General features: G+C 49.9%; 2 protein-coding genes and 1 long non-coding RNA gene across 3 annotated transcripts; 2 read left to right on the top strand and 1 right to left on the bottom strand.

Annotated features, from left to right (window-relative positions):
• Positions 1–659: 659 nt before the first annotated feature.
• LOC127475868 (uncharacterized) lies at positions 660–16,651 on the top strand. Its single transcript, XR_007906367.1, has 2 exons — positions 660–10,666; positions 14,734–16,651. It is a non-coding gene; the product is annotated as an uncharacterized LOC127475868 (long non-coding RNA).
• LOC127475850 (protein SCO1 homolog, mitochondrial) lies at positions 16,105–24,145 on the bottom strand. Its single transcript, XM_051798054.1, has 6 exons — positions 23,954–24,145; positions 23,781–23,871; positions 22,812–23,009; positions 21,808–21,900; positions 21,581–21,696; positions 16,105–17,069 (listed from the first exon to the last, which is right to left on the bottom strand). The coding sequence occupies exons 1-6, from the start codon at positions 24,128–24,130 to the stop codon at positions 16,941–16,943; spliced, it is 804 nt and encodes a 267-aa protein (XP_051654014.1). The 5' UTR covers positions 24,131–24,145; the 3' UTR covers positions 16,105–16,940.
• On the top strand, positions 24,132–26,293 carry ADPRM (ADP-ribose/CDP-alcohol diphosphatase, manganese dependent). The gene is made up of 3 exons (XM_051798057.1): positions 24,132–24,727; positions 25,220–25,336; positions 25,660–26,293. Exons 1-3 carry the CDS (start codon positions 24,175–24,177, stop codon positions 25,944–25,946), a joined length of 957 nt encoding a protein of 318 aa, XP_051654017.1. The 5' UTR covers positions 24,132–24,174; the 3' UTR covers positions 25,947–26,293.
• The last annotated feature ends 450 nt before the right edge of the window (positions 26,294–26,743 follow it).

The following is a 26,743-nucleotide window of genomic DNA, read 5'->3' as shown; positions in this document are numbered from 1 at the left end:
CCACCCTTTATGGCCCCAGGGAAAGGAGATCCATGCCCAAAGGAGCAGGATGGCTCCTAGTGGAAGTGTGGCAAAGGGGAGGGATCTCTAAAGGATTAACATAGTCCTTAGAAAAAGTGAAGCCCTGAAGACTGTCTTTTTCCTGGTTTTTCATTTATGACTTCCCCCACTCCCTATCAACATGGAGCCTGTCCTAGTCCTCTGGTGGGCAGCCACAGCGGGCAGGAATGGACACGAGCAGCTCATGCAGGAGGAAGAACAGGGACCTGTCCACGGTGAGCGCAAGGGAAAAATCAGCTCATGCCAGCCTGGGCAAGATGTTAGTTTTCATGCCTTAAATTCTCACCTTAACAATCAGTCAACAGAAAGCAGGAAGGAACAGGCTGACATCTCAGATCTCTGCAAGAGAAAGAGTGGAAGGTCAGACTTCACCAAAGCTACAGCCTCTCCAAAGGCCTGACACCCCTCACTTACTGCAAGCCACTGCGCCTGCTGAGGGCCAGCACAGTTCACCAGAGATCCGCCCTTCCCTGCCCAAGAAATGGCCCAGCAGGGAATCCACAGCAGAATTCCCACTGCAGCTACAACCTTGAGAAGCTCCAAGCACAGGGAACAGGACCCGTGGCAGGAGCCCTCTGCCACTCTGCAGGTCAGTCACAGCATGGCCACGAGCTTGGTCAGGACATCGGGAGCCACCAAGGGCTTTCTCCCCGACTGCTTTTATAGGCTCAGCTTGGTCCTCTTGGTTCAGCCCCTTCCCTATATTTGGAAGGAAGGGATTGACACTCCTGCCTGCTCACAATTCGTGTGCATTTTCTGCCATATACAGTGTGTAAGAAAAGGAGCTGCTCTTTTTCCAACTTTGGTAACTCTGGGACCGATCTGTGGTTTACAGATTTTTTCTTGTGAGAATTTCCTCTCCCAGTCACATGCTCTCCTGCCAGCTATGACCATGGCCAGCACTTCCTTCCACTCTCACCCACATGTCAAAGAAATAATAGTGCAGAAGGGACCTGCTTCCCTGCTCCTGATCACAGGATGCCTGGGCAGAGCTGCACAGTGGTGAGGGAACCCAAAGCAGCCCTGTGTGGGGTGGAGACCAAGGCCATGGAAAGGAAAAAAGGTGTTAGGATCAGTTATGGCAACTCTTGTGGCTTCCCATCACTGCATGGGTCAGGGGGGATGGGATGAGAGGCCATGACTGAAATATGATGTGATAAACCATGGCAAAATAGAGACTAACCAGAAAGAACAACACCCAAATCTAGCCAGGGATGGACACTTCATGAATGCCAAACCTTGAATATGGTAAAGAAACGTAGCTCCAAATACAATTTTGGCTGCTCAGGATGTTCACTGCCCTTGCTGCCAAAAAGAGCTGCAGAAGCCTCATCACATCGTTCTAAGAAGGTTCTTAGACATGGATGATTGCAATTCCCATGTGAGACGGATATTGGTAAGGGTAAACAGTAGCCACAAAACCACTGGGCACTACCCCCTTTGTCAGCCCACTAGGACAGTAACAGCTCTGCTCAGTCCTGAGCACTAGTGACCCAGAGCAGCACTTTCACCTGAACCTCTGGGGCTGCAAGCTTGGTTGTGCCTGGGGAAGGCAGAGCTGTGTCTAGGAGAAACAGGCTGAGCAAGGACACACTGCACCTCTGCATCTCTGACGTGGGCAGCTCAGGCAGTAAGGCCTTACCATAGACTCAGTCATTCCTCTCCCTTCCTCAGACCAAGGCTGTGCCACAGGCTTCTCAGACCACACTGCCAAAACACCCTTGAATCCACTTCAGCCAACATGTGTGCCCTGAAAAGCATAGGAAAACAGTGGGAATTAGCATGGAAAAAAAATACAACTGCAGCAAAATTCCCCAACTCTGCAGGAGAGGCAGGGAGACAGGCAGGACTTGGAGCTGAGCTCTCCCGTCTCAGGGGAGCACAGCCAGGCTGCTGCTGGGGTACTGCCTTCCTGGCCTAAAAATCTGTGATCCCAGGTGCACATTTCCAGTGAGATCAAGCCTTCACTGACTTTTGCAAAACCAGCAAAGTTGACTCAAAAACTCTTGAAAAGCGGGTATGAGTTCCCTGGGGCCAGAGCGGGCTTTGAAGGGAGGTCTCCCAGTCCCAAACATAGTTTGGTTGGTACAGAGCAGCCAGGCAATGACTGGCAGGAGCAGTGGGAGCCTTCATGCACAGATAGAGTGAGCTCCTGGTGCAGGAGAGGAAGGATCTCTGTTATGGTCATCTTCTGTTACCGCTCAGTAAGCCCTATTTTCTCTCTGTTCTGCATGGATGCTCATCCAAGGCTGCAGCACCAGCTTTCCCTCAGCAGAGTGAAGCCTACAGGTCTTGTGTGAAGCCAGAAGCCCACTCCAAATAGCTCCTGCCACCTCCCAAAGCACCACTCCAAGCTGGAGCACCCTGGGACACCTGCAGCTGCTGCTGCAGCACAGGGGACGTCACCTTGTCTTTAGGCCACAGTGGCTGACCCTGCTTGTGTTTGCACAACAAGAACTAACCTTGTGGGCTTGCAGCAGAGTCAGTCACCAGTGTTTTGAAAAACATGCTCCATGTTGCCCGTAATTTCATTTAAGGTCACTAAAAATGGACACGACAGCCACATATCTCATGAACTATGAATTCCTAGAATCCCCCTAAGCCTGGAGGATGAGAGAAAAGCTTTTTTTAGCCCTCATCCCTTGTGATCAGCCCTTTGAACTCAGCACAGTGAATGTACTGAGAGCAAAAACTGAGACACACCAGACCAATAAGCAGTTTGGGACTTTTTCCTGATACTGAATTGCCAGTGTGATTAAGACAGGGCATTTCCTGCTCCCAGGCATGCCCAAAGCAAGGGGGCTGGACCCCACCCACAGAATCATTAAGGTTGGAAAAGACCTCCAAAACCAGCTCAGGCTAAGCAGATCCCCCCTTTTTTAGAGGAGTTTGTGATTTGTCCCTCTGGGGTGCTTAACAATCCCCTGCACAGCACAAGTGGCTTCATGTCAAGCCCTTGGGGACTGGATGTCCTCCTGAAATCCTGTACTCAGAAGCTGGAACCCAAGTGTCACAGCCTGCTTTGAGTCTGATCCAGCCTCTTCCCTGTAGAAGAGACAAATCACTCCTTTATGATCTCCCCTGCAGAGTGGGAAGACCAGCTACCTTACCAGAGGGAAATACAGAGAGTTTCTAAAGTAGTTGCTCTCTGGAAAACTCCAGACACACAGAATAACAACAGTAATCTTTCTTCAGCTTGCTGAAATTTTGCAACTTTCTTGATTGGCTTGAAACACCAGCAGTGTCCCACTCATTCAATTCCTACTGTCATTTATAAGGGAGACTTAAGTTTCGTATCTATCATGGGACTTTCTGATTTTCAATCCCACAAAGCTGTCATCCCAAATCATACAGCTTGTCAATCATTCAGGGGCTCTGAAGCACAGGCAAGTCCAGACATAGGAAGGTTTGTACACTTATTTCTTGAGACAGGAAAATCTAATGCATGTTCTTAACACCAAAGAAAAAAACTCCAAAATTGAGATGTGCAGATTCACCTGCACTCCCCAAGTCTCCTGACATCCCTGCTTTGCAGTGTGACAGGCACAGTTTTGTATCTCAGCCCTTGCTCCAGGCTACCTTCTGTTAAGATTTTACAGCAACTATTATCTTGACAGATGTTTTCATATCATGATGGGGAACAGTATGAAATCAGAATGTGACTGTTGTAATGCAAAGTGGGGCCTTTCCAACAGCAGGCATGGAATAGCAATGCTGTGGTAGCTGGTTGTGTAGTTCATGGATCAGAATTAGAGATCTGAAAGTAATTAATGTGTATTTTTTTCAGCTACTAACCCATGCTAGGCTGGGGAGAACATGAAATGATGCTTCAGCTTGTGGATACACTGGATGGTCCTGAGTTAGAGATCTGAGGCAGGGCTCAGATGTTGTCGGTGCAGGGCTCAGCACACGCCTGTGACGAGCTGGCAGCAGGGGCTCCCCGTGGAGCCCCTTACTCCCCTTACTCAGTGCCAGTTGTTTTCCTGCACTCTGCTCCCACCTGGGCACCTGAACCAGCCAGGGAAAACTGGGAGAGTGGCTCTCATTGCCTGTGGGTGCTCTTTACTTCCACAGCTGGGTGTGGGGAGTTGGCACACCAGCGTGTGCCCAGGTGGCCAAGAAGGCCAGTGACATCCAGGCTTGTACCAGCCATGGTGTGCCTGTTCCTATGCTGGGCACTGCTGAGGCATCTCGAATCTTGTGTCCAGTTCTGGGCCCCTCACGACAAGAAAGATACTGAGGGGCTGGAATGTGCCCAGAGAAAGGAATGGAGCTGGGGAAGAGTCTAGAGCATAAATAACACCTGAGGGAGCTGGGGGCCTCAGCCTGGAGACAAGGAGGCTCAGGAGGGCTTCCAGGGGCACAGGACAGGGGAGCTGGAGGGGGTTGGGCTCTGCTCCCTGGAAACAAGGGACAGGATGAGAGGACATGGACTTAAGTTGCACCAGGGGAGGTTCAGGTTGGGCATCAGGAGGAATTTCTTCCTGGAAAGGGTGGTCAGGCATTGGCAGGGGCTGCCCAGGGAGGTGGTGGAGTCCCCACCCCTGGAGGTGTCCAAGGAAGGCCTGGCCATGGCACTCAGTGCTCTGGGGATGGGCCACACTTCCACACTTTGGAGTGACTGGGCTGGCTCCAGTCACTCCCATAGGACCAGCAGCCAGGAAACAGGAGATCCGAAATCAAACCTTTTCTTAGCCTTTGGATTTTCAACTGATGTCTCTCACCTCCCCAGAAGTGGAGACAGACGTTAAGAGTCAGTGTCAGAAGCAGAAGAAGGAAACCTGGTTGCAGCCTGGATGCTCCAGGGCTCAGCTGGTGGACACTGTGCTCCCAGTATAATGTCTGGTACTCGGTCCTGTTCATGAAGATACTTCTTATTGCACTCCCAGAGCTCTAAAACATCTCAAGTGTTTCACCTAGACCCCAGGACCATACGAGATTAGTCTCCTACCCACAAAGCCATGAGCTACAACAGGCCACACACAAGTGACATCTCTGCACCTGTGCAGGATCCTGCTCGCCCTCAGGAAAACCCAAAACAAGACGAGCACAGGGCTTGCTACTGTGAGCCCAGGTCACTGTGGTTCACCACAGCTCAATTCAGGTGCCTGTGGCCCAGAGTGAAGGCTCAGCTGCACGCCCATGTTGAGAGCAAGGGCCCCCTTTAACAGATCCTTTTAAATGAGAACAAAAAACAAACAAAAAAACCACTAAAAAAACAAACTAAGGCAAGAAACGCTGATGCAAAGGGAGAGATTAGTGGGTGAGGAGGAGTGTTGCACCTTCTCATGAGTCTGGATCTAGTGCAGGGACTCTCAGGAGGCTCTGTTGCAGCTGGAATAGCACAGAGGTGATGGCTGTGGTGGGACCAGCTTTCTGCCAGCACCGTCCCTCCACCCCTGTGGGCACAGCCCAGTGTGGGCAGCTCAGTGTACACAGCACAGCAGAGATGTGTAGACCTTTTCAAAATCAACCTGGTCTTACTGAAAATTACTCCAGGTAAAGGTCTAATTAAAGAGCTTGTCGTTAAATCTCCTGGGGTTTTCTCAGAAATATAAATTATCTAGAGAGAAACACTCTAAGAAAGCCTGAGGTGAGTGTCACAGCCCTTCTGCACTACAGCTCTGCTTTACAGCTGCTCCTTCAAAAGTCTTTGGTACTAAAGCCAACTGGAATGAAGTATACAGATAACATGCATCAAACTAAAGTTAAATCATGATTTAACTAAAGTTAAATCATCACTGCAGCTAAGTGTCTTCTGACACAAGGAATGGTGTTCCTTACTGCATTCTTCCTAATGTTCACCAGCTTCTGGTTTCAATTACTTTCAGCTTTCTAGGATATCAAATGCCTGGGCTGTTCTTGTTCCTGCCAGATGTTTCCAATGGAAGTTTTCATGAAAAATTTAGCAAAATACATCCATGATTTCTGGGCCTGGGGCTTGGAGCACATGTACTACAGGGAGCTGAAGTGGGCGCATGTACTGTGAGAGCAGGCTTAGATCTTTTCAATGTGGACCCAAAACCATAAAAAAGTGCCAGTACCAGACTGGGCAATGCTGATCTCCCTGCAAAGACCTTCTCTCTGATTTGGTCCCTAAGATCATTGAACCCAGAGCACCAACCTGAGGAACAAATAGGGAACAAATGGGGAACAAATCCCCTGCTGATCACCCAGTTCTTCCCTACAGACCCCACGGTGTCCCCACATGCCCTGGGGTTGCCCCTCTTTTCCAGGGACACCTCCCAAGCTGATGAGTGGCTTCACAGACCTGGATTCAGGGGCAGGGAGTAGGGGTTTCACACCCCTGAGTCAAGTGGACACCACAGAACAGCTTCCCATGCATGGGGTGGGAGAGAGAATGGTGCCAGGTCCCCTCTGCCCTGCAGCCAGCAAGATCTGGCCAGGCAAGGGGCCCATCATCTGGCTGAGCCTGAACCCAAGAGTTATAGTTGGCAGTGGGGCATCTGCTGCTTCTGTCCCAGCAACTGGTGGGAAACCCCAGAAAGGGCTGCAGGGACCACAGCTTGCTGGAGGACCTACACCAGTGCCTACCCAGGGGGTTGGTTACTGCAACATGCTCCCAGTTATTATGGAAAATGAAAGAACAAATCCCAGCAAATTACCCCTCAAGCTCCACAGTTTCAGCGTGAGGGCTCCACTCTGACCATGACAAAGTGTCTAAGCACATACAGGCCATTTCAGAGCACATGGGAGCCAAGGAATTACACAGACTGGACAACATCCATTCTCAACATTTTCTTATAAAAGCAAAACATACTTATTTCTTTGCCTCACAAGAGCTTGATAGGGAAAAGCAGCCTTTTTTTTTACTTGCTGAGTGCCTGGATGCCCTTCCTTAGCTCAAAGCCCTGGAGTCCTGCTCATCTGAACTCAGTGCTACTGGTGCCCAGGGCCACTGCCTCTCTCCCCACCCACACAGCCAGAGGCAGTGCCAGCAGATTGCCCCCATGAACAGGCATACTACATTTGGGGTTGGGATAAGGGGGCTGCTGCTCACAACAGGTAGTGGCCCTTAGCACCATCCCACCCTAGCCAGGACTGCTACAAGCTTGAGGTTCAGGTGGGCAAGAAATGATGTCCTAGGAAAAGTTAGGTGAGTCCCAGGCCAACACCACCCTGCTTCAGCTTCTCACAGGCAGAGGACAGTGAATCACCTTTCTTTGTGGCCAAAGCCCTCCTAGGGCAGTGCAGAAAGGCCCAGGGCACTCGTGTAGGTGAACATCTACTCACAAACAGCCCAGGGAACAGCAGCTGCAGGTACATCTGTTGCTCTGTGCTGCCAACATCATTGCAGACACAGAGCTGTCCTGAGGTGAAGGTCACAAGGGTGCTGTCACCATGAGCCACATTGCCTTGCAAGGCTCTCTCATCCCAGTGCTGCCAGGGAGCTTTTAATGCTGCCCTGCATTCAGAAAAGGGCACTCATGGCTCAATATACCCCCGCAAATTAAAGGTGGATTTGCTGGTTGGCGTCTATCTATTTTTGCACAAAGAACTTTGGGAGAACAAGGAGGTTTTGTAAGCTGCAGCTGAGTAAGTTCCCTGGCATGCTGAAGGAACCTGCTTTATTAAACTAGTAATACACAGCTTAAAACATGGAATGAGCTGGCTCTTGCACAGAGGAATGAATGCAATCATTCCTGCCCAGGTCTCCCCAGCACAGACCTTCATACTCCCAGCAGCACATACAACTGATGTAGGGCTGCTAGAAGTCAGGGGCTAGGCACTCTACTACCAGCACAGTTTCCTTCAAAAAAATCGGTTTCCATTTGAACCAACCCAAACCTTTTAAATTCTTTTCCAGCAGACAAATAGTCAGCTTTTTGCCTTTCCTTTTAGGCCACCAGATTTGCTCCTAAGGGTAATGCAGTAAAACTGACCTGCTTATGAGTTCATGTCTAACAGCAAGGACTGTGGTCGTTCCCCCTGTAGCACAGACCAGAATATGTGCTTCGCTCAGTATAGACTCACTGCCCCAAGGCTGAGGAGGTCCTAAGCAGCCCCAGCACACACTGTCCTGGAGAGACAGTTAGTCCAGTAGCAGGGACTGGAAAGCCTTGGTTGTAACTAGCAACTTCAGTGCATAAGGGCAGGCTGTTCCCAGCTCTTTTGACTCCTCAGAAGTCTGTACATTGCTTCTTTTACCTGACTGAAACACAACCTGATTTGCAGCTAGGTGCTGGAGAGCCCAACTCAATGCTCAGACTCCAGCTCCATCCATTAGTTCACCAGAGAGCATGTGAGACCCCTCACTCATCCCAGATCCTGGCTAGGGCCCGATGGGAGCACATCTTTGGAATGCAGGGTCAGTGCTGGGACCGTGCAAGTCTTATCAAGTGAGAAAAGGCTCACAAAATGTAGATATCTGCAAAGGCACTGAGAAAGGAAGAAAGAGCAATGATATCTCCAATCATACATGGCCTTGGTCCAGGCTGGGGATGGGCAAGACTTGCTCTCTTCCTCAGGCTGTGAGCAAGCAGCAAGGATGAAGTGGCTCTGGGTGGCTGCAGGAGGATGCTGAGTTTCAGTTTCCCACAATGGCCAGAAAACTTTGTCACTGAAGCTCAGTGCCATGGTTGCAGTTTCTGAAGAACTCCCACAACAACAGCTGACCTGAACCCTGAGTCTGCACCAGCTGAACCCCCGTGTGAGCAGAACAGCACTGCTCACCCCAGAGGAGGGGGTCAGGGAAAAGCAACAGAGCTGGGAAGAGCTCGGAGGGTTGCAGAGCCTGTGGTAGCCGCCGTGGAGGAACACGAGCAGAGTGGCAGCCACATGGCCAGGTGTCAGCTCAAGTGCACACCTCGGTCTTCCAGGCACCCCACAGTTGCCCCCAGGTCTGTCCCATCCCTTGGCCTAATGCCAGGTGTTTTGGTGCCCTCTGCAAAATCTGCTCTGGCCTGTGCTTAAGGCAGCTGTGCCAGCAGAAACCCCCCTGCTGCCTCCTTGTAACCCCAATATCCAGGAACAGGGACCTAAGACACAAAAGCAGCTTCCAATCCATGAGCCCTTGCAATGGGCACAGCAGAGCAGTCCTGAGCACTGCAGCCCTCTTCCCTGCCCTCTCTCACTGCCACTGCAGCTTGCCCCTGAGTCAAGCTGGCTGGTTTGTGCTTTGGAGTGGCTTGGAAGTGCTCCTGAGATTGTTTTTGTCTCAAAGAAGGTGCTGGTACAAATCTGTGCCAAGTGGAGCATGGTTGGTGACAGCTGGGCCAGCAACCCAGGAGCATCCACAGGACCAGGCCAGCAAGACCCTGTGGTGACCCACCAAGCCCTGGAAGCAGAGGGGCCCAGCGGGCACCAACAGGAATGGGAGCTTGTTTGGAGGCAGCAGGTAAATCTAGTGCTGTGGGAAACACCTGCCCTGAAATTGTCCTGGACAGTCCCTCCAGGGCACACAGCAGGATGCTCTGGCTGGGGACAGACCCCAGGGACTGCACAAAGCCCTGTGTGAGCACCCATGACCAGGGCAGCCCTCACTGCCCCAGCACAAGGCTGGAGCTCCAAAAAGCCCTGCTCCAAAAGCCTCACGCTGGGGAACAGCTCCAGCTCAGTACAGAGAGCAGAGCTGCTCCACAGCTCCTGGGCAAAAACAAACTCCTTTGGCATGAACACTGAGGACCTGACCCAGACTGGACCAGGCCAGGGAGCCACAGCCTCTGCTGCACCTGCCTGCACAAGGGAGTTTGGCAGCTGCTCATGGAGCAGATACATTCCTGTAATCTCCTTATGATCAAAACTGAATTTGGGCTGAGCCCTTTTGGCTATCCCTGCAGGCACAGAGAGTATTTTCACACTGGGAGCATACATGTGACAGAGTATGGAAAAATAAAACCTGATTTGGATTTTGCCCGGATGACTGTGGACCAAGGCCCAACCTGCCTCCCACATCTTCTCAGGAGACATCAGCTTGCTTATCTGAGAGGTTTCTTCTTTAGATGCAGATAAAAAATAGTGAAGAGGGAAAAAATGCACACAGAAATGTGTTTGGAGTACATCTCTGGGACATAAAAGAGGTGCCTGGGAACAGTCAGTGTCCATTTATCATGAAGTAAATCATACCTGCCCATCCCAATTGCCTTTTGTGATGGAATGACCAGATCTGCAGTTGTAGAGAGAACAGTGGGCACTGACCAACCTCAGCTTCCAGAACCACCTGCCACAACACTGTTGGGTCCAAGAAAGGAGTTCATGGCCTGGCTGGGTGGGCAACTAGATGGGTGAAGAACCTGGTTGGCAGTAGGAGAGAACAGTTGTTGATGGGTCATGTGCTTGGAGCAGCCCCTTTGTCAATCACCCGGCAGAGGAAACACCACACTGGCTTATCTTGCTTTGCAGAGGGCAACATGGGGAGGGACAGCCAATACCTCTGGATCAGAGCTGCCATCCAGAGGGATCCAGGCAGGCTGGAGGGATGTGCTGACAGGAATCTTATGAAGTTCAACAAAGACTAATGCAAAGTCCTGCACCCAGTAAAGAAATCATCATCATTATCATGGCTAGGCTTGGTGAACGAAGATTTGGCAAGGACTCTATCCCCACTTGCGACAAAACCTTCGAGCCCGCGCAATGGATTTTTTAGGTGAGATGCAGCATGCGCAGAACTGGGCCCACCCTTTAGTCCTAAGGTTCATCTGCCAGGGCCGAGCGAGCTTGGACGGTGGCAGCGAGGTCCTCAGGATGTAGGTTTAATTAGAGTGACCTTCTCTTAGGTGGATGGCCTTACAGGGCTAAGTGAGCTCCACCTGCCCGGGTTTGGGATTAGAGTTGTCCTTCTCCTAGGATGATTGCCAGAAGGCTTGTGAGCCCATCCTGCCCATGGACACATTTTATCTGACCCTTCAGTTTTCATCTGTTTGGCGTAGGAGACCCTGCCAAAGGCATGTACCATCGCCAGCATAGCTCACAACCTCATAGGGGCACACAAGCTTCTCCCCCGCTAAAACGACTGGGGCAAGCCTTTCACTCCCTACTTTTCCCCCAGTCACCTACACTCAAACCCAGGGATATTCCCAGGGACATTCCCTTGCCCTAAGCACCCTTTCAGGATACTATAGTTCCAAAACAAACCATTCCTGGGCAGTAGCCACAAGTGAGCCAAGCTCAGCACATTCTGCCCTCATTGCAACAATGTTGGAACAGAGAGTGATCCCAAAGGCACCCCCGGGCAGGGTGGGCACACAGATAAGGGGTCCCTGCACCCACCCAGGGCTTGGGTACCTCCCACAGCCCCAGCCCAGCCTAAACCCCCCAACCCCCTGGAAGAACCCAATACCTACCCTGACCTTACCCTCCCCCTCACTGTGTTACCACAGATCTTCCCTCACACTGCTCACCCGAGACACTCCAAATAGGACTGCCCCGCCCACCCTCCCGCTGGTCCAGGGACCCCACGGCCTGCCCGACCCCCTCCCTCTCCCCCAAACTGAACTGGCAAACCTCTGTGCGCTCCAAAGTTCCTCCTCTCCTCTCCCTCGAGGCCACAACCCCTGCCGGGCAGTGCAGTGTGGCCCCCAGTAAGGAAAACATCCTTAAAAAAAACCCCACATGCTGGGACTGGGCTGGGAACAGTTTGAGAATCTGAGGTCAAGACAGTCAGGGACCTTGAGCTGGCCATCACATACAACACAAAGAGAGGATGAGGGAAGAGGGCTTGCCCAGACTGGGAAGGACAAGGCTTCAGGAGGATCTAACAACAGCCTTCCAATATCCATGAGAAGGCTGTCAAGAAGACGGAATCAGTCTCTTCACCCTGAAGTTAAAATGCTGATTGAAATGAGAAGTTCAAACTGGATTTAAAGAAAAATACTTGCTTTAGCAAATCTAGAGAGGTTGTGCAGCCTCCATCCTTGGAGGTTTTCATGCCCTAGCTGTTTAAAACCTTAAGCATCCTGGTCTGACCTTGCAGCTGCCCCTACTTTGAGCAGGAGGTTGGACTACAAACCTCCCAAGGGTCCTTCATATCTGTGTTATTCTATGATCTGGGCTGAAAATGTAATACAGGGCTTTGCAGATGTTTAAAGCCACAGTCTGTACCTCTTCAGTCCCTGGCTCTGCCCATGCTGGTGCTGAGAAAATTCCTAAAACAGCCAGCCTCATCCAGGTGGCTTAAGTGTCACTCATTAGTTGAGCTCCTCCATGGCATGAGGAATGCGTTGTCTTCCTTGGGTAGACAAATGAAGCTTTTCCTCATTCCTCAGACATCTTGTCACTAGCCCCCAGCCTGGGATGGCACCAGTGTTATGGATCTCAGCCACTCAGAGGAACTAGTATTTTCCAGGACATATATCCTGGGGCCGGGTGTGCCTTGGGCACACACAGCAGAGCTCTGTGGATTGGCCCCAGCCAGGACTGTGCTCTGTCCTCCCTCTGTCATGGCACTCAGGGGCTCCCATCTGCCTAAGGTAGCACAGGTTCACCTTGCACAGCACCAGGTTCCAACAAATTTGGTTCCCAAGTGAAACTTGTCCTCCAGTAGTTTCCAGCATCCCCCAGCCCCAGCCCAGTGACCAGCACAGCCCCACCACAAACCTGCCCCCGCCAGAGCTGAGCTCCCTCCCTGTGGGCCGGGCACTGTGCTCGGGGCTACAGGGAATTTGGGTACAACACCTACAGAGGGAGTTTGATCCATTTCTAATACTGGACTGGAGAAACACTGAACATCCACTGACAAAGCATCTCCAAGCACCCACAGCACATTTGCTGTCACCTCCAACCAGCTCTGCCTCCTCCCACTGATCACCTGGCACAGTCCTTGGGCCTCCTAAACACGCAGGGAACAGACCTGTGCTCCCTGCTGTCAGCAAGGCAGGGCAGTTGCCTAAACAACATGTTTATTGTTTTTAAGAAACAAACAAAACTCCAAACAAATAAGAAACCAAATACCAAACAACAACAACAAAGCCAAAACCCCACAAACAAACACAACAAAAAACCCGCCTCACTACCAAAGAAAGCTTCCCTCCTGGGAAAGGCCAAGGGAACAGTGATTGGCACAGTCAATGTGAGAGGCAGAAGGGAGCAGGACATCCTGTTGGGAGGGCAAGGGACACATCCCTCCATCCTACATTTCTCTGGGCCCTTCCCACACAACCCCAGTCTTCCTAGGTCAGCTGGCTCTGCCTCTCAGGGCACAAAAAACAAGATAAAGGACATGACAGTTCTGTCAAAACATTTTGGAGAAGTCAGGAACCCTGCATTTGTCTCTGTAGCTGAGTCAGCTGCAAATGAGCTTTAGGGAAATCAGTGTAGATGGGGTGACCCTTGCCAGGATGCAGCCCATGAGCGGAGTTTGCAAAGCCTTGGGAAAGAGGCACCCCTTGTCCAAATCCTGCTTTAACTTGGCTCAGCTGTAACACCAATTCTTTCTTCTGAGCAGGTGTTTCTGGCTAATTTGTGTTATTTTTACTTACTATTGCCTCATACAATCCTGGTTTTACACCGACTGTACTCTGTGCAGAATAAGGTATTTGGCACTAACACACTGCTACAATATTTGAAATACAAGCCTGCTGTGACAGCAGAGACCTTGAGAAAGGCAGACAAAGGCTGCTGTGCAGAGCAGAGCCACGGGATGGTAAAACATGGGGCAGAGACTTGTCCCTGAAGACTCCACAAACACCAACAACTCACAAGGGGTTGAATAAATGACCTGAAGGTGTCACTCATGAAAGAGATCAAGTACCCAATGTATGTGAAAATGCATGGGAGGGGTCATGTGGAGTCACGCAGCAGAAAAAGGAGCATCTTGCAGTAGGACCGACTTCATTACAGAGCCAGCACTTGTTACACAGACATGGGGTGAGCAGTAGCTGTTTAGTAGCAATTTACCATTATCCAGCAATCATAGAATCATAGAATCAGCTGGGTTGGAAAAGATCTCTGATATCATCAGGTCCAACCCTTGATCCACTGCTGCTGCAGTTACTAGACCATGGCACTAAGTTCCTTCAGGAACTACAGTCAGTATCCACTATTTCTTTCATGTTGCCAGTAACAACTGATCAGAACCTACTGCACATCATTGTGGTGAGCAACAGGCCCTCTCCTGACATTTTTGCATGAGTGTCTCCTTTCCATCAGCTAAACCCCCTCCCTCTAAACTCCTCCTGCTGTGGAGCCTGCACGTGCCCCGTTCCATGCAAACCACCAGCAGCACAGTGATTTTGGGGAAGGCTCAAGGAAACTGCCATGCTTCTCATTACCTGGGAAACAGAGGGGTAGTCAGAGCCCCCAGACACCAAGGGAGGGTTCAGTGAGGAGTTCTGGCACTGGCGTGGGAAGAGGGAAACACCCACATGGCACAAAGACAATGCTGGCATATCAGTGCCTGCTGCTGACGGAGATTCCCACGCTGCCACAAGAGACAGGGACCCAGGCCATGCCCTGTGCCTGGAACAGGCTACCTTACAAACTCAAACCACTCCTCTACTGATCACAACTCAGTGATCAGTTACATAAAATGGCTTTTAAATAAATACATCCTCCCTCTTCCTTAGCCCCACAATCAACCCTCTGCACTTTTACCTTTGAAACAGTCTCTTTCCCACTCCTTTTGGAAGACAGATATGGCTGAAAAACAAGTATTACGAGTCTTTCCATTCCCTAAAGAGTCAAATTACAATATTGAAATCCATCTTTTCTCCACAGGCTATCTTAAGTGCTTGGGAATAATTAGGAGAAGCACAGACTTTAAAGAGGCAAACAAGTGTCCTGGATCAGCTGCTCCATTGCTCAGTCCCACTCCCATCACGTCTCCTACACCAATATTGGATGCACATGGGCTGACAGGAAGCTCAGCATTCCCAGTAATGTTCACTGGGAGCCCAGAAAGCCAACCATACCCTGGGCTGCATCAAGGGAAGCATGGCTAGCAGATCAAGGGAGGGGATTTTGCCCCTCTACTCTGCCCTGGTGGAGCTCCAGAGGTCTCCGGCCCAGCTTCCACAGGATTATCAGCAGCAGGTCAAGCCATGGCCTGTCTTGTTTCAAAACAAAGTGGTGCACAAGCACCTGCACATAGAAATGCAGGGCCAAGAGGTGCCAAAAGTCAGCTCTGTAAGGGAAGTTTTGAGAATTAGTTACCTCCAGGATTGTGGGGAAAAACAAACAGCAAGGAAAGGCTTTTCTGAAACAATGCTGACACTTGCAACCCATCCATGAAAACAAAATCATTATTGCCAGGGTACCACTTATCACAGACACTAATACCATTGATAACACATTGGACTTGATGCACCTTCTTATTGATAGAAGACGCAAGTGTGAAATTTCCTTTGGAACCACTCCTATTGCCTACTGCAGTCAACCCAGCCAGCACAAAGAGGAAAAATAAAAACTCATTTCCTTTTCAGCTGTTGAGGTTAAGCCTACCAGGACACTTTTCAAAACTCCCACTGTAAACTGATAAAAAAAAAAATCTTGCTTTAAAAGACAAAAAACCCCTTCTTTAAACTATGTAGTATCTGAAAGGCAAAGAAAAAAATATCCTATCTTGGAACTTTGGGAATCTTCCTTCCTTGAGAGACCTTTACGAGAAGAACTCCGTGTGAGACATACTCTATCACAGCAACATTCCAGACACCCTCAGGAGGCACTACAGTACAGGGCAGTTGATGTGGGCCTGCACTCCTCAATTGTGGTTTAGAATTGCTCTGGAACAGGTCAAGTTTACTGTTTTTCACAATTTTGGAAAGACAGAAATTTTCTATAGACCCTGCACCTTCCCCCGGACAGGAATGTTCTCTCCCACACTCAGAACACCAGTGCTACCTGCAGGAATACTTGTGTTCAGTCTAAGACACTCTGGGACTCACACCAAGAACTCTTCTGGTTGTCTCCTATGGGCCATTCTGTGGGGTTCAGCTGCCTTAAAAAAGCACTTTAGGCTTCTGGTGTGCACAACCAGAAATAAAGACTGCTTTCTGCAAAGAGGGAAAACACAGCAAGAACACGAAGCTTGACCGGCATACAAAGTTCTGATGATATTGTAGTGAAATCTAAGTAAGGAAAAAAAAAATATATATTGCCTATACAAAGAAATCTTTATTTTTAAATGCTGCACTGCATAAAATGCATCTGATTGCCAGCCCTCTGCCTGGACACAGCCCCCTCCACCCTCCTACTTCCCTGCTCAGCACAAGCAGAGCAACTATGCACACAATCATTTACGCCAGAAGAAAAACCTATTTGCAACCCATTTCTCTTTTCCTTATAAGTGAACAGTGTTCACCTGGAAAAATCATTAGAAAAACCCCTTTCATTTCTGCATTCAGATGAAGAGATCATGCACACTACAGGGCTGGTCTCACGCATGGAAGCTGCCGGTGCTTTCCATGCCCTTCACCTTCTTAACCTGGATAAAGGAGCACTCTTAAGGCTCTCCTACTTTTAATAGTGCAACTGCCTCTCCCAGAAGGCAAGACAGTACAGAAAAACCAGAGGGCAGAGCTCCTCTGAGAATGCCATGGCCCCATGGCTTTTCACCAAGCAATCCTCCTGCAGTGACCGTCCTTTGTTGGTGTCTTGCCAAGAGATACCAGTTAATTTTACCAGCAGCACACACATTCTTCCCAAATGAAAAGTGCTTTCCATTTTTTGCTCCCAACAATGTTTCAGAGAAGTCCCAAATTTCACTTGGTAGCCTAGATCTTGCTGCAAATAATATCCACGGGAAAGGCTCGGCAGAGATCTTTGGTAATGGTAATTTGCAGAAACAGGATTGCCTTTCTTGTTTGGAAGAAAGGACGCATGTTGTGATAGGATGTTACACTTGTGTGCTTCTGCTTTAATGCCAGTGTCCAACCACAGCCAAACCCACAGGTGATGTTCACAGCAATCTTTGAAGACCTTGTGGTTTAGGATCTGTATTTTCTCATGTGTGCAGCAATAGAAGCCGAAATCTCGGTGCTCCTCTTATTCTGGCCATAATAGTCCACAAAGTCACCATCAGGTCCGAGGAGGTACATTATTATTGTGTGATCCACCTGCAAGAGAGCACAACACAGCTTGGTAAGAGATTACAGAATCACACACCACCAGGTCAGAAGGGACCTCATGGATCATCTGATCCAATCTCTCTTGGCAAAAATACAGCCTGGACAAGATGGCCCAGGACCCTGTCAAGCCAAATTTTAAACGTATCCAGTGTTGGAAAACTGCCACTTCCCTGGGGAGATTATTCCAATGGCTGATTGTTCTCATTCTGAAAATTTTTCCTCTTGTGTCCAATTGGAATCTCCCCACGAGTAACTTGTACCTATTGTGCCTTGTCTTTTCCGCATGACTCCCCGAGAAAAGGGAGCTTCCATCTTCTTTGTAGCCACCGTTTAAATACTGGAACATCCTGCACATCTCTGTCAGCAGCAACAGTGTCTGGTTCAGCCTTCGGCAGCTGCAAACTTCTCCACAAGAAGGTAAAGCAAGACAAGGAAAACCTCAGCATCACTGCTTCTCTTCTCTCAGGCACATGCTGGGATTGCTGGGGTGTCTGTGCAGGGCCAGGAGTTGGACTCCCTGATCCTCATGGGTCCCTTCCAACTCAGGATATTCCATGATTCTATGATCACCTCAGTGATCTCTGCTGGTTTTACCCAATAAAATAAACAGAGAAAAGTCGTTGCACCCTCAGAATGTGTGCAGAAATACTTTCAGCAGACAAGTCTTGTCTAAACAGGGGCCCCTTCCTGCAAACCTGAGGCTGATGGTCTTCTCCCAGTTTCCCTCTACTTCTCATGATGCTCCACGATGGTCACAAGGTATTCAAGCTCCTGCTGCTAACAGAATGTAAATGCAATATAAACAGGAGTATTTTATTAAACCAAGCTCACTGTCAGCAAACAGCAGGATCCAGCACCTCACCATGGTGGGGGAGCAGAGCCAGGAGTGGCCACGGGATACAGGAACAAGCAGGGCAGGGGCCCCCCCTGCCGGCCCCGAGACACCCTCACACACGGATGTCCTGGGCACTCCCACTGGATTTATACCAAAATTACAGAATACACCAAGTTGGAAGTGACCCACAAGGATCACTGAGTCCAACCCTCAGCCCTGCACAGGCCCATCCCCAAGAGTCACCCCCTGTGCCCCAGAGGATCAGCCAAACCCTCCTGGAGCTCTGGCAGCCTTGGGGCTGTGCCCACTGCCCTGGGGAGCCTGGGCAGTGCCCAACCAGCCTCTGGGGGAAGAACCTTTGCCTGAGATCCAACCTGAGCCTGCCCTGACACAGCTCCAGCCCTTCCCTGGCTGCTGTCCCTGGTCCCCCCCGAGCAGAGCTCAGTCCCTGCCCCTCCTCTGCCCCTGCCCAGGAAGGTGGAACTGCAGTGAGGTCTCCCCTCAGTCTCCTCCAGCTGAACACACCAAGTGCCCTCATTAACTCCACAGCACATTTATTTAAATGCCACTGCAAACACTGCCTGCACCCAACTGTGATCACACCTTTATCAGCAAAGACACAAAGTACTGGCGATGGAGGCCACGAACCTGTGATTGCTGGGGACTGAAACACACCTGTGCACTGACTTGGGTTTAATTCAGATATTTTACTCCGGTTTCAAATTCCCAAGATCAGATCACAAAATCAAATTGAAGGAGACAATTTGTCTTAAGCAAGATAAATCACAATTTAGATCCTTCCAATGGAAGCTAGCATAAAAAAAATTGAAAAATCAGGTTGCCTGCTCAGAACATCTTAATTCCCTGGGTAGTTTGGGTGCAAAAAACAGTTTTTCAGTCTCTGCCTGCCTGAAGCCTACACTGTTCCCACTGAGTGTTCTGAAGGTCACAATTTGAGTTTCGAATCTTGTAAACTGCAGACTAAAACATATAAATTGGATATTCTGGTATTGATAATTACAGAATTGAGATTATTAAATAGGAACTAGTAATATTGAAGTAGTACTTGAAAAATTAAAATAGAAACTATCGTTTCTAAATGCTCATCTCAATGTTCTTTTCAAGTCAAAACAAGCAGCAAATGCTGCAGAGGACTTGTTCCTCTTCCCTACCCCACAGCAGATGACAGAGAGCCCACTCCTGCACAGACATCAGACTTCATCATCTGCTGGGAACACAGGTCCAGGCAAGACATAAGGAGGAAAAAAAACTTACTGGAAGAACTGACAGAGTATAAATTACCTGGATCTGTCTCAGGTAGGCACAAGACCAGCCTCCAGCTCTCCCTCCCAGGCCTGCTGTTGCTGCTATCCTGTTTGCACTCTGTTCCTGAGTCCTGTGTCCCCTGCCCTGAGCATGCAGAGCCAAAACCCAAGAGCCTATGAAGAATCCTGGGGAGATGTAGATATACTCTTCCTCCCTGGCACCACATCTGGGGCTCCTAGGCTGCTCTCCTACTTCCAGTTCACTGGCCTTTCTTCCTTGCTGCCCTTCCCTCCCCTCAGACTCACAGCCCTAACACAGAGCAGTGGTCCCCTCCTGGATCCTGAATCCCTTCCCCTATGCCCAATGTCACCCTCCAGCCTCCCTCCAAGCTGCTGTCATCCATGGAGTTATTCTTCTTGGCTGAACCCCCGTATTGTCCCTTCATGGCCATGCCAGGATCCAGGTGTGCTTCAATAGAATCCACATGTAGTTCACTTGCTAAGCACCAGCACTCATTCAGCTTTGCTGGCCTCTTTCCATCAGCTCTCCTCAACTTCAGTTCACTTATTTAGTGTCAGGTTCTATGGAGTTCTTTCCCTCTCCTGAGCAAGCATCCTTTGCCAATCCTGTTCCTATAACCTGTTATTGCATTCCCACAAGCCCCCTTCTAAAAGTCTGATATTAGGCAGTATCTTTAGATTGATTTCATATTGATTTAAATTGTCATTCAGTTTCTCCATTCAAATACAGTATCTTAGTCACAGGCTTCTGTATCTTTCCAGTTGCCATTTCAAGTGAAAACAAGTTATTGATCTCCCACCTCAGTGATGCAGAGCAGTGGACATCACCAGTGATTTCATCTTCTCTTCACTGAGATCATGTGTTGCTCTTGCTCCTTCTTTTCATGCACCACTGTTTTTGCTCCCCCAATCTTTTTGGATAATTTTTTTGCGGGACTCAGGTAGTTTTAAGACAGATTAAGAATCAACAATACTGAATTAGACCAAATTCAATTTGCCTCAGCATCCCACCCCAAACAGTGGCCAACAACAGTCGCTTTAAAGAAAGAGTATAAAATCAGCACCAAAAATACGTTACCTTCCTCTATTACCTCCCAGTTTCCAAACACTGTCATCTCACAGACTTCCTGAACTACACAAGATTTCTGTGCATGTCATAACCCTCAAAAGATTGTTTTTTCCAAAGACTAAGAACAAGTCTCCCTGTGGACTTCCACCATTTGCACCTGTACCAAGGGATTCCACTCCTCATGTGCTCACTGCAATGAGAATCATTACCTTTCCTTTTGAACCTGTTTTTAGTTTCTTCTGATGTCCTCAGTTCTTGTAATGAAGAAAAAAACAAGGCAGATCATGTAAGATGTAACCTCACTCTTCCTATCACCTGTACCTGCTTTACTCTTCCAGCTTGCTCAGAATTTGGCAAGACAGGAAGGTCTTGGCAGCAGCTCAGAGCCCTATAATCAATCCTGTCCCTTGCAGAGAAGTGGAAGTTTGACTACCCAGTTCAGCCTCACTTAAACCTCATTTTCTTCCTTCACACTGTTACTTATGTATTTTATTCCCACTTAATATAGCATTAATGAACATGCTCTCTCTTGCAGGTTGTTTGTCACAGGAAGAAGATGCTCACAGTATTTGCAGGGAGATATCCAAGTCTCTTGCCAGGAAGACTCCATTCCTTGGTGTCAGTTTGGCAGAGAATGAGTTCTTACTCACTTTTACTTCTCATTTCTCCTACTTCCTATTTCCTTATGTCATAGGTTTGAAAAGAGATGTCGGAACTTTTTCCTAGGGTCCCGTTTCCCCCCACTCATCTGTTTCTGCTCCCAGGACATTTTGCCTTCAGTTTTTCTCTTCCTTCCCCGGGTTGCTGCAGGTTTCTCCCCCTCCCAAGAAAATTGGGACTTTGTTTTGTTTCTTCTGAAAGTTTTTGATTGCATCATTTGTTGTTTATTCAGATTTTGTTAATAAAAAGCTGTTCTTTTCCTTTTCCACACTTCCACCTGAAGTTTCTTAATTTCTAAGTTGTAATCTTGTTAAACTAAGACACCTTAATTTCCAAGTTCCATTTTCTCTTTGGAGCACACAGGAAGGCAGCCAGTCAAACACATTACATTGAACTAACTGCCAGCCTTACTGGTTCCTGTGCTACTGTCTGCAGGCCTGGGCTGGGACACGTTTTGAACATGCTTCAGTGAGGTTCTGAGCTTGTAAGAGGACACTTTGGTTCTGACTGAGACAAACAGCTTAACAGATCAGTGCAACAAGGGCTCTGTCACCTGGAACTTCAGCACAGATCCAACAGCTGGTTTTAAAATCTATATGCTGCTCTTATCCACAGCCTTTCAGTAGGCAAAGGTCCTACTCTTACTTACTATGTAGTCGTTGTCCTCATCCTTGGGGCCCTCGCTGTAGTACACACGATAAGCTTTAGCCACTTGGTCAATCTGTGCCCTGGTACCAGTCAACCCGACCAGCTTTGGAGAAAATTCTAGATAGAAGCAAGACGTACGCATTTTAGTGAAAAGAATCCCTTCAAGAGGCTCCTTTCCAGTGCTCTGTATTACATGCTATGAGACACAGAGAAAGAAAGCAGTAATACCTTTAACATATTTGGCAATGGCTTCTTGGTTGTCCCTCTCAGGATCGATGGTGATGAAGAGTGGGGTCAGATTAGGCAAAGATGGAATTTGTTCTGTGACATTAACAATTATTGTTTATTTTACAAAACCAGAAATCATTTTTCATCTCCCTTCAAACAAACTCACAGCCAAGTAACATCAGGCCAAGCCCACCCTAAGGAACTAAAAAGGCCATTTTGTGCAGCTTAATCTATCTAATTTGTGAATGATTCAAATGCTATGAGACGCAATGCTCTGTGTCTGTGCTGGGAGCTTCCAGCTCCCCCGCCCCCGAGCCCCTGCCCTGCTCAGGAGGGATGACAGACTGGCTGTGCTGCAGAAGACGTGGTGGTGTGATGCACATTTGGAAGCACAGTGGCGCACACAAGGGAAGCATGCTGGGATGGGGGAACAGGAGGAAATGTGAAGACACAATTCAGGCTCTTTCCCTCATGTTCCAGCCAAAGCCTTGGCTGTATTTCCTTCTCTTTAGTCTGTTTTCCCACTTGGCTGGGTTTACCACTATCCCTGCCCCATAATTCTTCAGGGCCTGCAGGCTGAGAAACTCATAACACACGGCCTTCCCCCTCCCTCCATTTCACAGTACAGTAGTTCTGCTTCAGGAGAGACCCTCACAGAGATTTGTTCTCAGGATGAATAAAATAGAGGGAAAAAAATCCTAACACACCTCACAGTCACTTCTTGGCAAAAATATAATGCAGGTGCATTCCCTGTGATCTGCCACCACCATGTTTTATTCCCAAGTCTCCTGTTATGGAAAGACCAGTGCTGTCATGTTAGACACTAGTGACAGGCAGATTGATCTATGGATCATTTAGCAATTAATTCAACTACTGAATAGCAGCCAACAGCATTTTTTAAAGAAGATCATCAGTTATCACCATTTGTGACATTTCATTAGAACAAACCTGACCCTCCCATAAACAGGACCTCTACACCCACTGAATCCCCTGAATTCTCATACCAATTTCATCTACCACTGCAATCATTTTCTCCAGTTCATCGGGACAGACGTCAGGGCAGTGAGTGAAGCCAAAGTAGATCAGCACCCACTGGCCCATGTAGTCCTTGCTGGTTCTGGGCTGCCCCTCGTGGCTCACGAGCGAGAAGGGCCCTCCCAGCAGTGGCTTCCCAATGCTTCGGTTTCGTTCCTTCTCTAGCTCTACAAAACACAAGAGGAGATCAAACACGTCCATGTCACAATCCCTGCTGCTTCCCCGGTGAGCCTTGGAAGCAGCCAAGTCAGGCACCACACTGGGTCATGGGCAGGGCATTGCCAGGTCAAGATCCACCAACACCTGTCACGCAGAACCCAATGTGCACATGGCTTCCAAAAAGCGTTCCTTTTGGACAAAATCAAATATATCACTAAATTCCTCTGAAACATAATATCTTTCTTTATTGTTATCTGATTGCATTTTTGTTTAAAAAGAAAGGGGGGATAAAGAGAGAAAGGCGATTTCCCACTTGGCCTGGTGGGAAATAGGAAAAAACAGCATCCTTTGCAAGCTGAACACACCCTAAGAGCTGTAATATCTCCGTTTTCAACAGTAAATCCATGAAAAGGAAAGGTATGGGCATTTCCTGTAGGAGAGGGCAAAGCTCATGTGCCTCACAGAGGGAACCCAATGTGCCCACAACACCCAGCTCCCCGTCTGAGCTGCATCGCCTGGTACAGCGCATGCAGCCAAACACAACTATTCTAACCTCAGAACTTTCAAACGCTGAATTTTGCTTTTAATTTTTGAAAATTTTCCACAGCACTTCCGTACACACAGGCACGGAGTGACCCTCTGCAAAGCTGTGATACCGAGCGATGCCTGAGCGGATAAAATACACCTAAATATAAAAAATACATCGCCTGAGTACAAAAAATACATCGCCTGAACACGAGACGCGGCCCCGCCGCTGCTCCTCCATCGCTCGCACTCACCCTGCTCCTTGCGCCGCTTCACCGCCTTCATGCCGACCAGCAGTCCCCCGCCCAGCACGGCGGTGGCCGCCAGCGACCGCCACGACACGAGCTGCGGGGACAGGGGTTCAGTGAGCGCGGAGGGGCAGGGCCGGCCCGCGCCCCCTGCCCACGGCCCTCCCTCCCTCACTCACCCGCCTCTGCCCGCCCGCCCGGCGGCCGCTGCCCGGCGGCAGCTGCGAGAACGGGCGGCTGCGGGGCGCGGGCAGCCCCGCCTGGACCCGCCCGGCCGGGCCCGGCAGCGGCCCCAGCGCGGCCCGGCCCCGCCGCACGGCCCCGCCGAGCCACCACAGCGCCATCGGCCCCGCCATTCCGCGCCGCCTGCCCCGCCCCTTCCGCCCGGCCCGCGGCCGCCATGGAGGCGGTGCCGCGCGTCGCCTTCGGGGTCATCGCCGACATCCAGTTCGCGGACGCGGACGATGGGCACGACTTCGGCGGCAGCCGGCGGCGCTACTACCGGCACAGCCTGCGCCTGCTGCGGGACGCGGTGCGGGCCTGGGCCGCCGAGAGCCCGCCGATCGACTTCGTGCTGCAGCTGGGCGACAGCATCGACGGGCTGAACGCCCGGCGCGGCGAGGCCGAGGACGCCCTGCGGCAGGTGCTGGAGGCCCTGGGGCGGCTGCCGGTGCCAGTGCACCACGCGTGGGGCAACCACGAGTTCTACAACTTCAGCCGGGCCCGGCTGGCGCAGAGCGGGCTGTGCAGCCGCCCCGCGGGGGACGCGGCCGGGCCCCCGGACGGGCTGTGCCAGGCCTATCACTGCAGCCCGGCCGCGCGGCTCCGCCTCGTCGTGCTCGACGCCTACGATCTGAGCGTCCTGGGCAGGGACCCCGACAGCCCCCGCTACGAGGAGTCCCTGCGGCTGCTGCGGGAGAAAAACACCAACGAGGACCTCAACAGCCCCGCAGGTACACCCGGCACGGCAGGAGCGCGGGCGGAGCAGCTCCCGGGGCTGGCAGCGGGGCTCGGCCGTGTGCCCCAGGGCTGCCAACCTCCTCCTCCTCCCTGCGGTCAGTGCGGCCCTAGGCGGGCACGGGAGATGCTCCCCCTTACCCGTGGGAAGGGTCTGTGTTGTGCTCTGTGCCCCACAGTATCAGAACACGGGGTAGCTGTTGGTGAAGGGGCTGTTGCAGAGCACCGACTTGTGCCCACCGCATCCCATACTGGGGGGGACACCAAGAGTGGAAACGCTGTGCATGCAGTGTGACCAAACCCCCTGAAAACACTAACAAAACACTTCTCGTTTGTCCAAGGACGCTGGAGTTTTGATCCAAGAAAAGCAAAAAAAAATCCTGCAAGTTGTGAGAGTAAACCATCTATTGTAAGCAGATTTACATAAGGCAAATAGAGGAGCTGTGGGAGGTGTATGCACCTGTGCCTAACCTTCTTCTTCATTGTAGGGCTCAAAGAACCTCAGTTTGTAGCATTTAATGGAGGATTTAGCCAAGCCCAGCTGAACTGGTTCGATGAAGTCCTCAAGTTCTCTGATGAAAACCAAGAAAAAGTTGTAGTTATGGGTAGGTGGATATGGGGGATATATCATACAATCACAGAATTGTTTAGGTTGGAAGGGCCCTTAAAGATCATCTAGTTTCAACCCCTATATTTGAAGGGGGTATATATTCCCGAGGATATATACCGGGAACAGCTGTATGTGAGTTGAGGAAAACATGTAGCAGCTTTGTAGCTCTCCTGAGATACAGATGTAACCTGTGAAGGAGCAGGACAGACCATGTCCATACTGGGGGGAGCTTTCTGCACATGGTTGGCTGAGTTTCACAGCAATGAGACAGACTTTGTTACAGTTTAACTCTCCTGGTTTTTTCCCTCTCAACTGCAGGTCACCTGCCCATTCACCCCGATGCTTCAGACAGGGTGTGCCTGGCCTGGAATTACGAAGCTGCCCTGTCTGTCATCCACTCCCACCGGTGCGTGGTCTGTGTCCTTGCGGGGCACCTGCACGATGGGGGATATTGCCTGGACTCCCATGGAGTTCATCACCTGACCTTGGAGGGGGTGATCGAAACGCCCCCGGAAAGCAATGCTTTCGGGACTATTTATGTCTACGAAGATAAAATGATACTAAAGGGAAGGGGCAGAATTGCAGACAGAGTTATGCAATTCTGAAATGCCAAGTAAATACAGATTGCTCTTCAGGAAGGACTCGGGATAAAAACGTAGGGGATTCAGCTTACTGTTTGCTTGTAGAAAGGTGCATGGCTGATCCTTATTACTTTAGCTCAGGATACAGGATTTCAGAAATCACCTTTCTGTAAGGAAACAGACCTGATTTCTTTGTGGAAAATAGAGAAGGCCAGTAGTTGAAATATTGAATGCAGAATGTTGACTTGAAACACCTAATCCAGACTGGATTTGTTACTGTGAAAAGATGCGAACCATATTATGAATATTTTCAAAAAACCACCCACTGTTATTCTCTCGGTGAGCATTAAAGCATGCAGAGTTGTACCTGCCCAGCCGCATTTCAACGTATTTATTTTCTGTGAACATCATAAGGCAGTAATGTCTCATGTCTGGCAGAATACACCCACCCTGTAGCCTAATGCAGCTTTCCAACATTGCTTTAAAAGACTAAAGTAATCCCCAGAAAAGGCTAAGCCTAAAGAGAAGGGAAACCATCTGTGCTACAGCAGGGAATGGTGCAGATACACGGGCAGGGACCTGTGTGTGCACAGTTGTGACCTCCTGCAGCAGTGCTGAGGGAAGGAGCCCTGACACGGGTCTAAAGGTGTTGCTGTGCTGCACCTGGACCTGTGCTGGCTCTGTCCCACCCAGCTCATATGTCCAGTGTATCCACCTGTGCTTCCTTCTCCAGGATGAGCAGCAGGACATGCTTACTGCTGCTGGGCTGCTGCTTGGGTTCTGCTTTCCAGGAAAAAGCCAGTGAGCAGCAGAGCTGTGAC

Source organism: Manacus candei, unplaced genomic scaffold, assembly GCF_025592945.1.
Source record: "Manacus candei isolate 608988 ecotype Guabito, Panama unplaced genomic scaffold, ASM2559294v1 h1tg000047l, whole genome shotgun sequence".
Classification (NCBI taxonomy): domain Eukaryota; kingdom Metazoa; phylum Chordata; class Aves; order Passeriformes; family Pipridae; genus Manacus; species Manacus candei.
Note: the sequence above shows the minus strand (reverse complement) of the source record. Positions and strands in the feature narration are given on the sequence as shown.

Excerpts from the sequence above, each read along its gene's own strand:
- LOC127475850 (XM_051798054.1), bottom strand. The coding sequence starts at position 24,130 with ATGGCGGGGCCGATGGCGCTGTGGTGGCTCGGCGGGGCCGTGCGGCGG. Across the intron at positions 23,872-23,953 it reads GGGCGGGCGGGCAGAGGCGG|CTCGTGTCGTGGCGGTCGCT; the intron begins GTGAGTGAGGGA and ends CTGTCCCCGCAG. Across the intron at positions 23,010-23,780 it reads GAAGCGGCGCAAGGAGCAGG|AGCTAGAGAAGGAACGAAAC; the intron begins GTGAGTGCGAGC and ends TGTGTTTTGTAG.
- ADPRM (XM_051798057.1), top strand. The coding sequence starts at position 24,175 with ATGGAGGCGGTGCCGCGCGTCGCCTTCGGGGTCATCGCCGACATCCAG. Across the intron at positions 24,728-25,219 it reads GGACCTCAACAGCCCCGCAG|GGCTCAAAGAACCTCAGTTT; the intron begins GTACACCCGGCA and ends TCTTCATTGTAG. Across the intron at positions 25,337-25,659 it reads AGAAAAAGTTGTAGTTATGG|GTCACCTGCCCATTCACCCC; the intron begins GTAGGTGGATAT and ends TCTCAACTGCAG.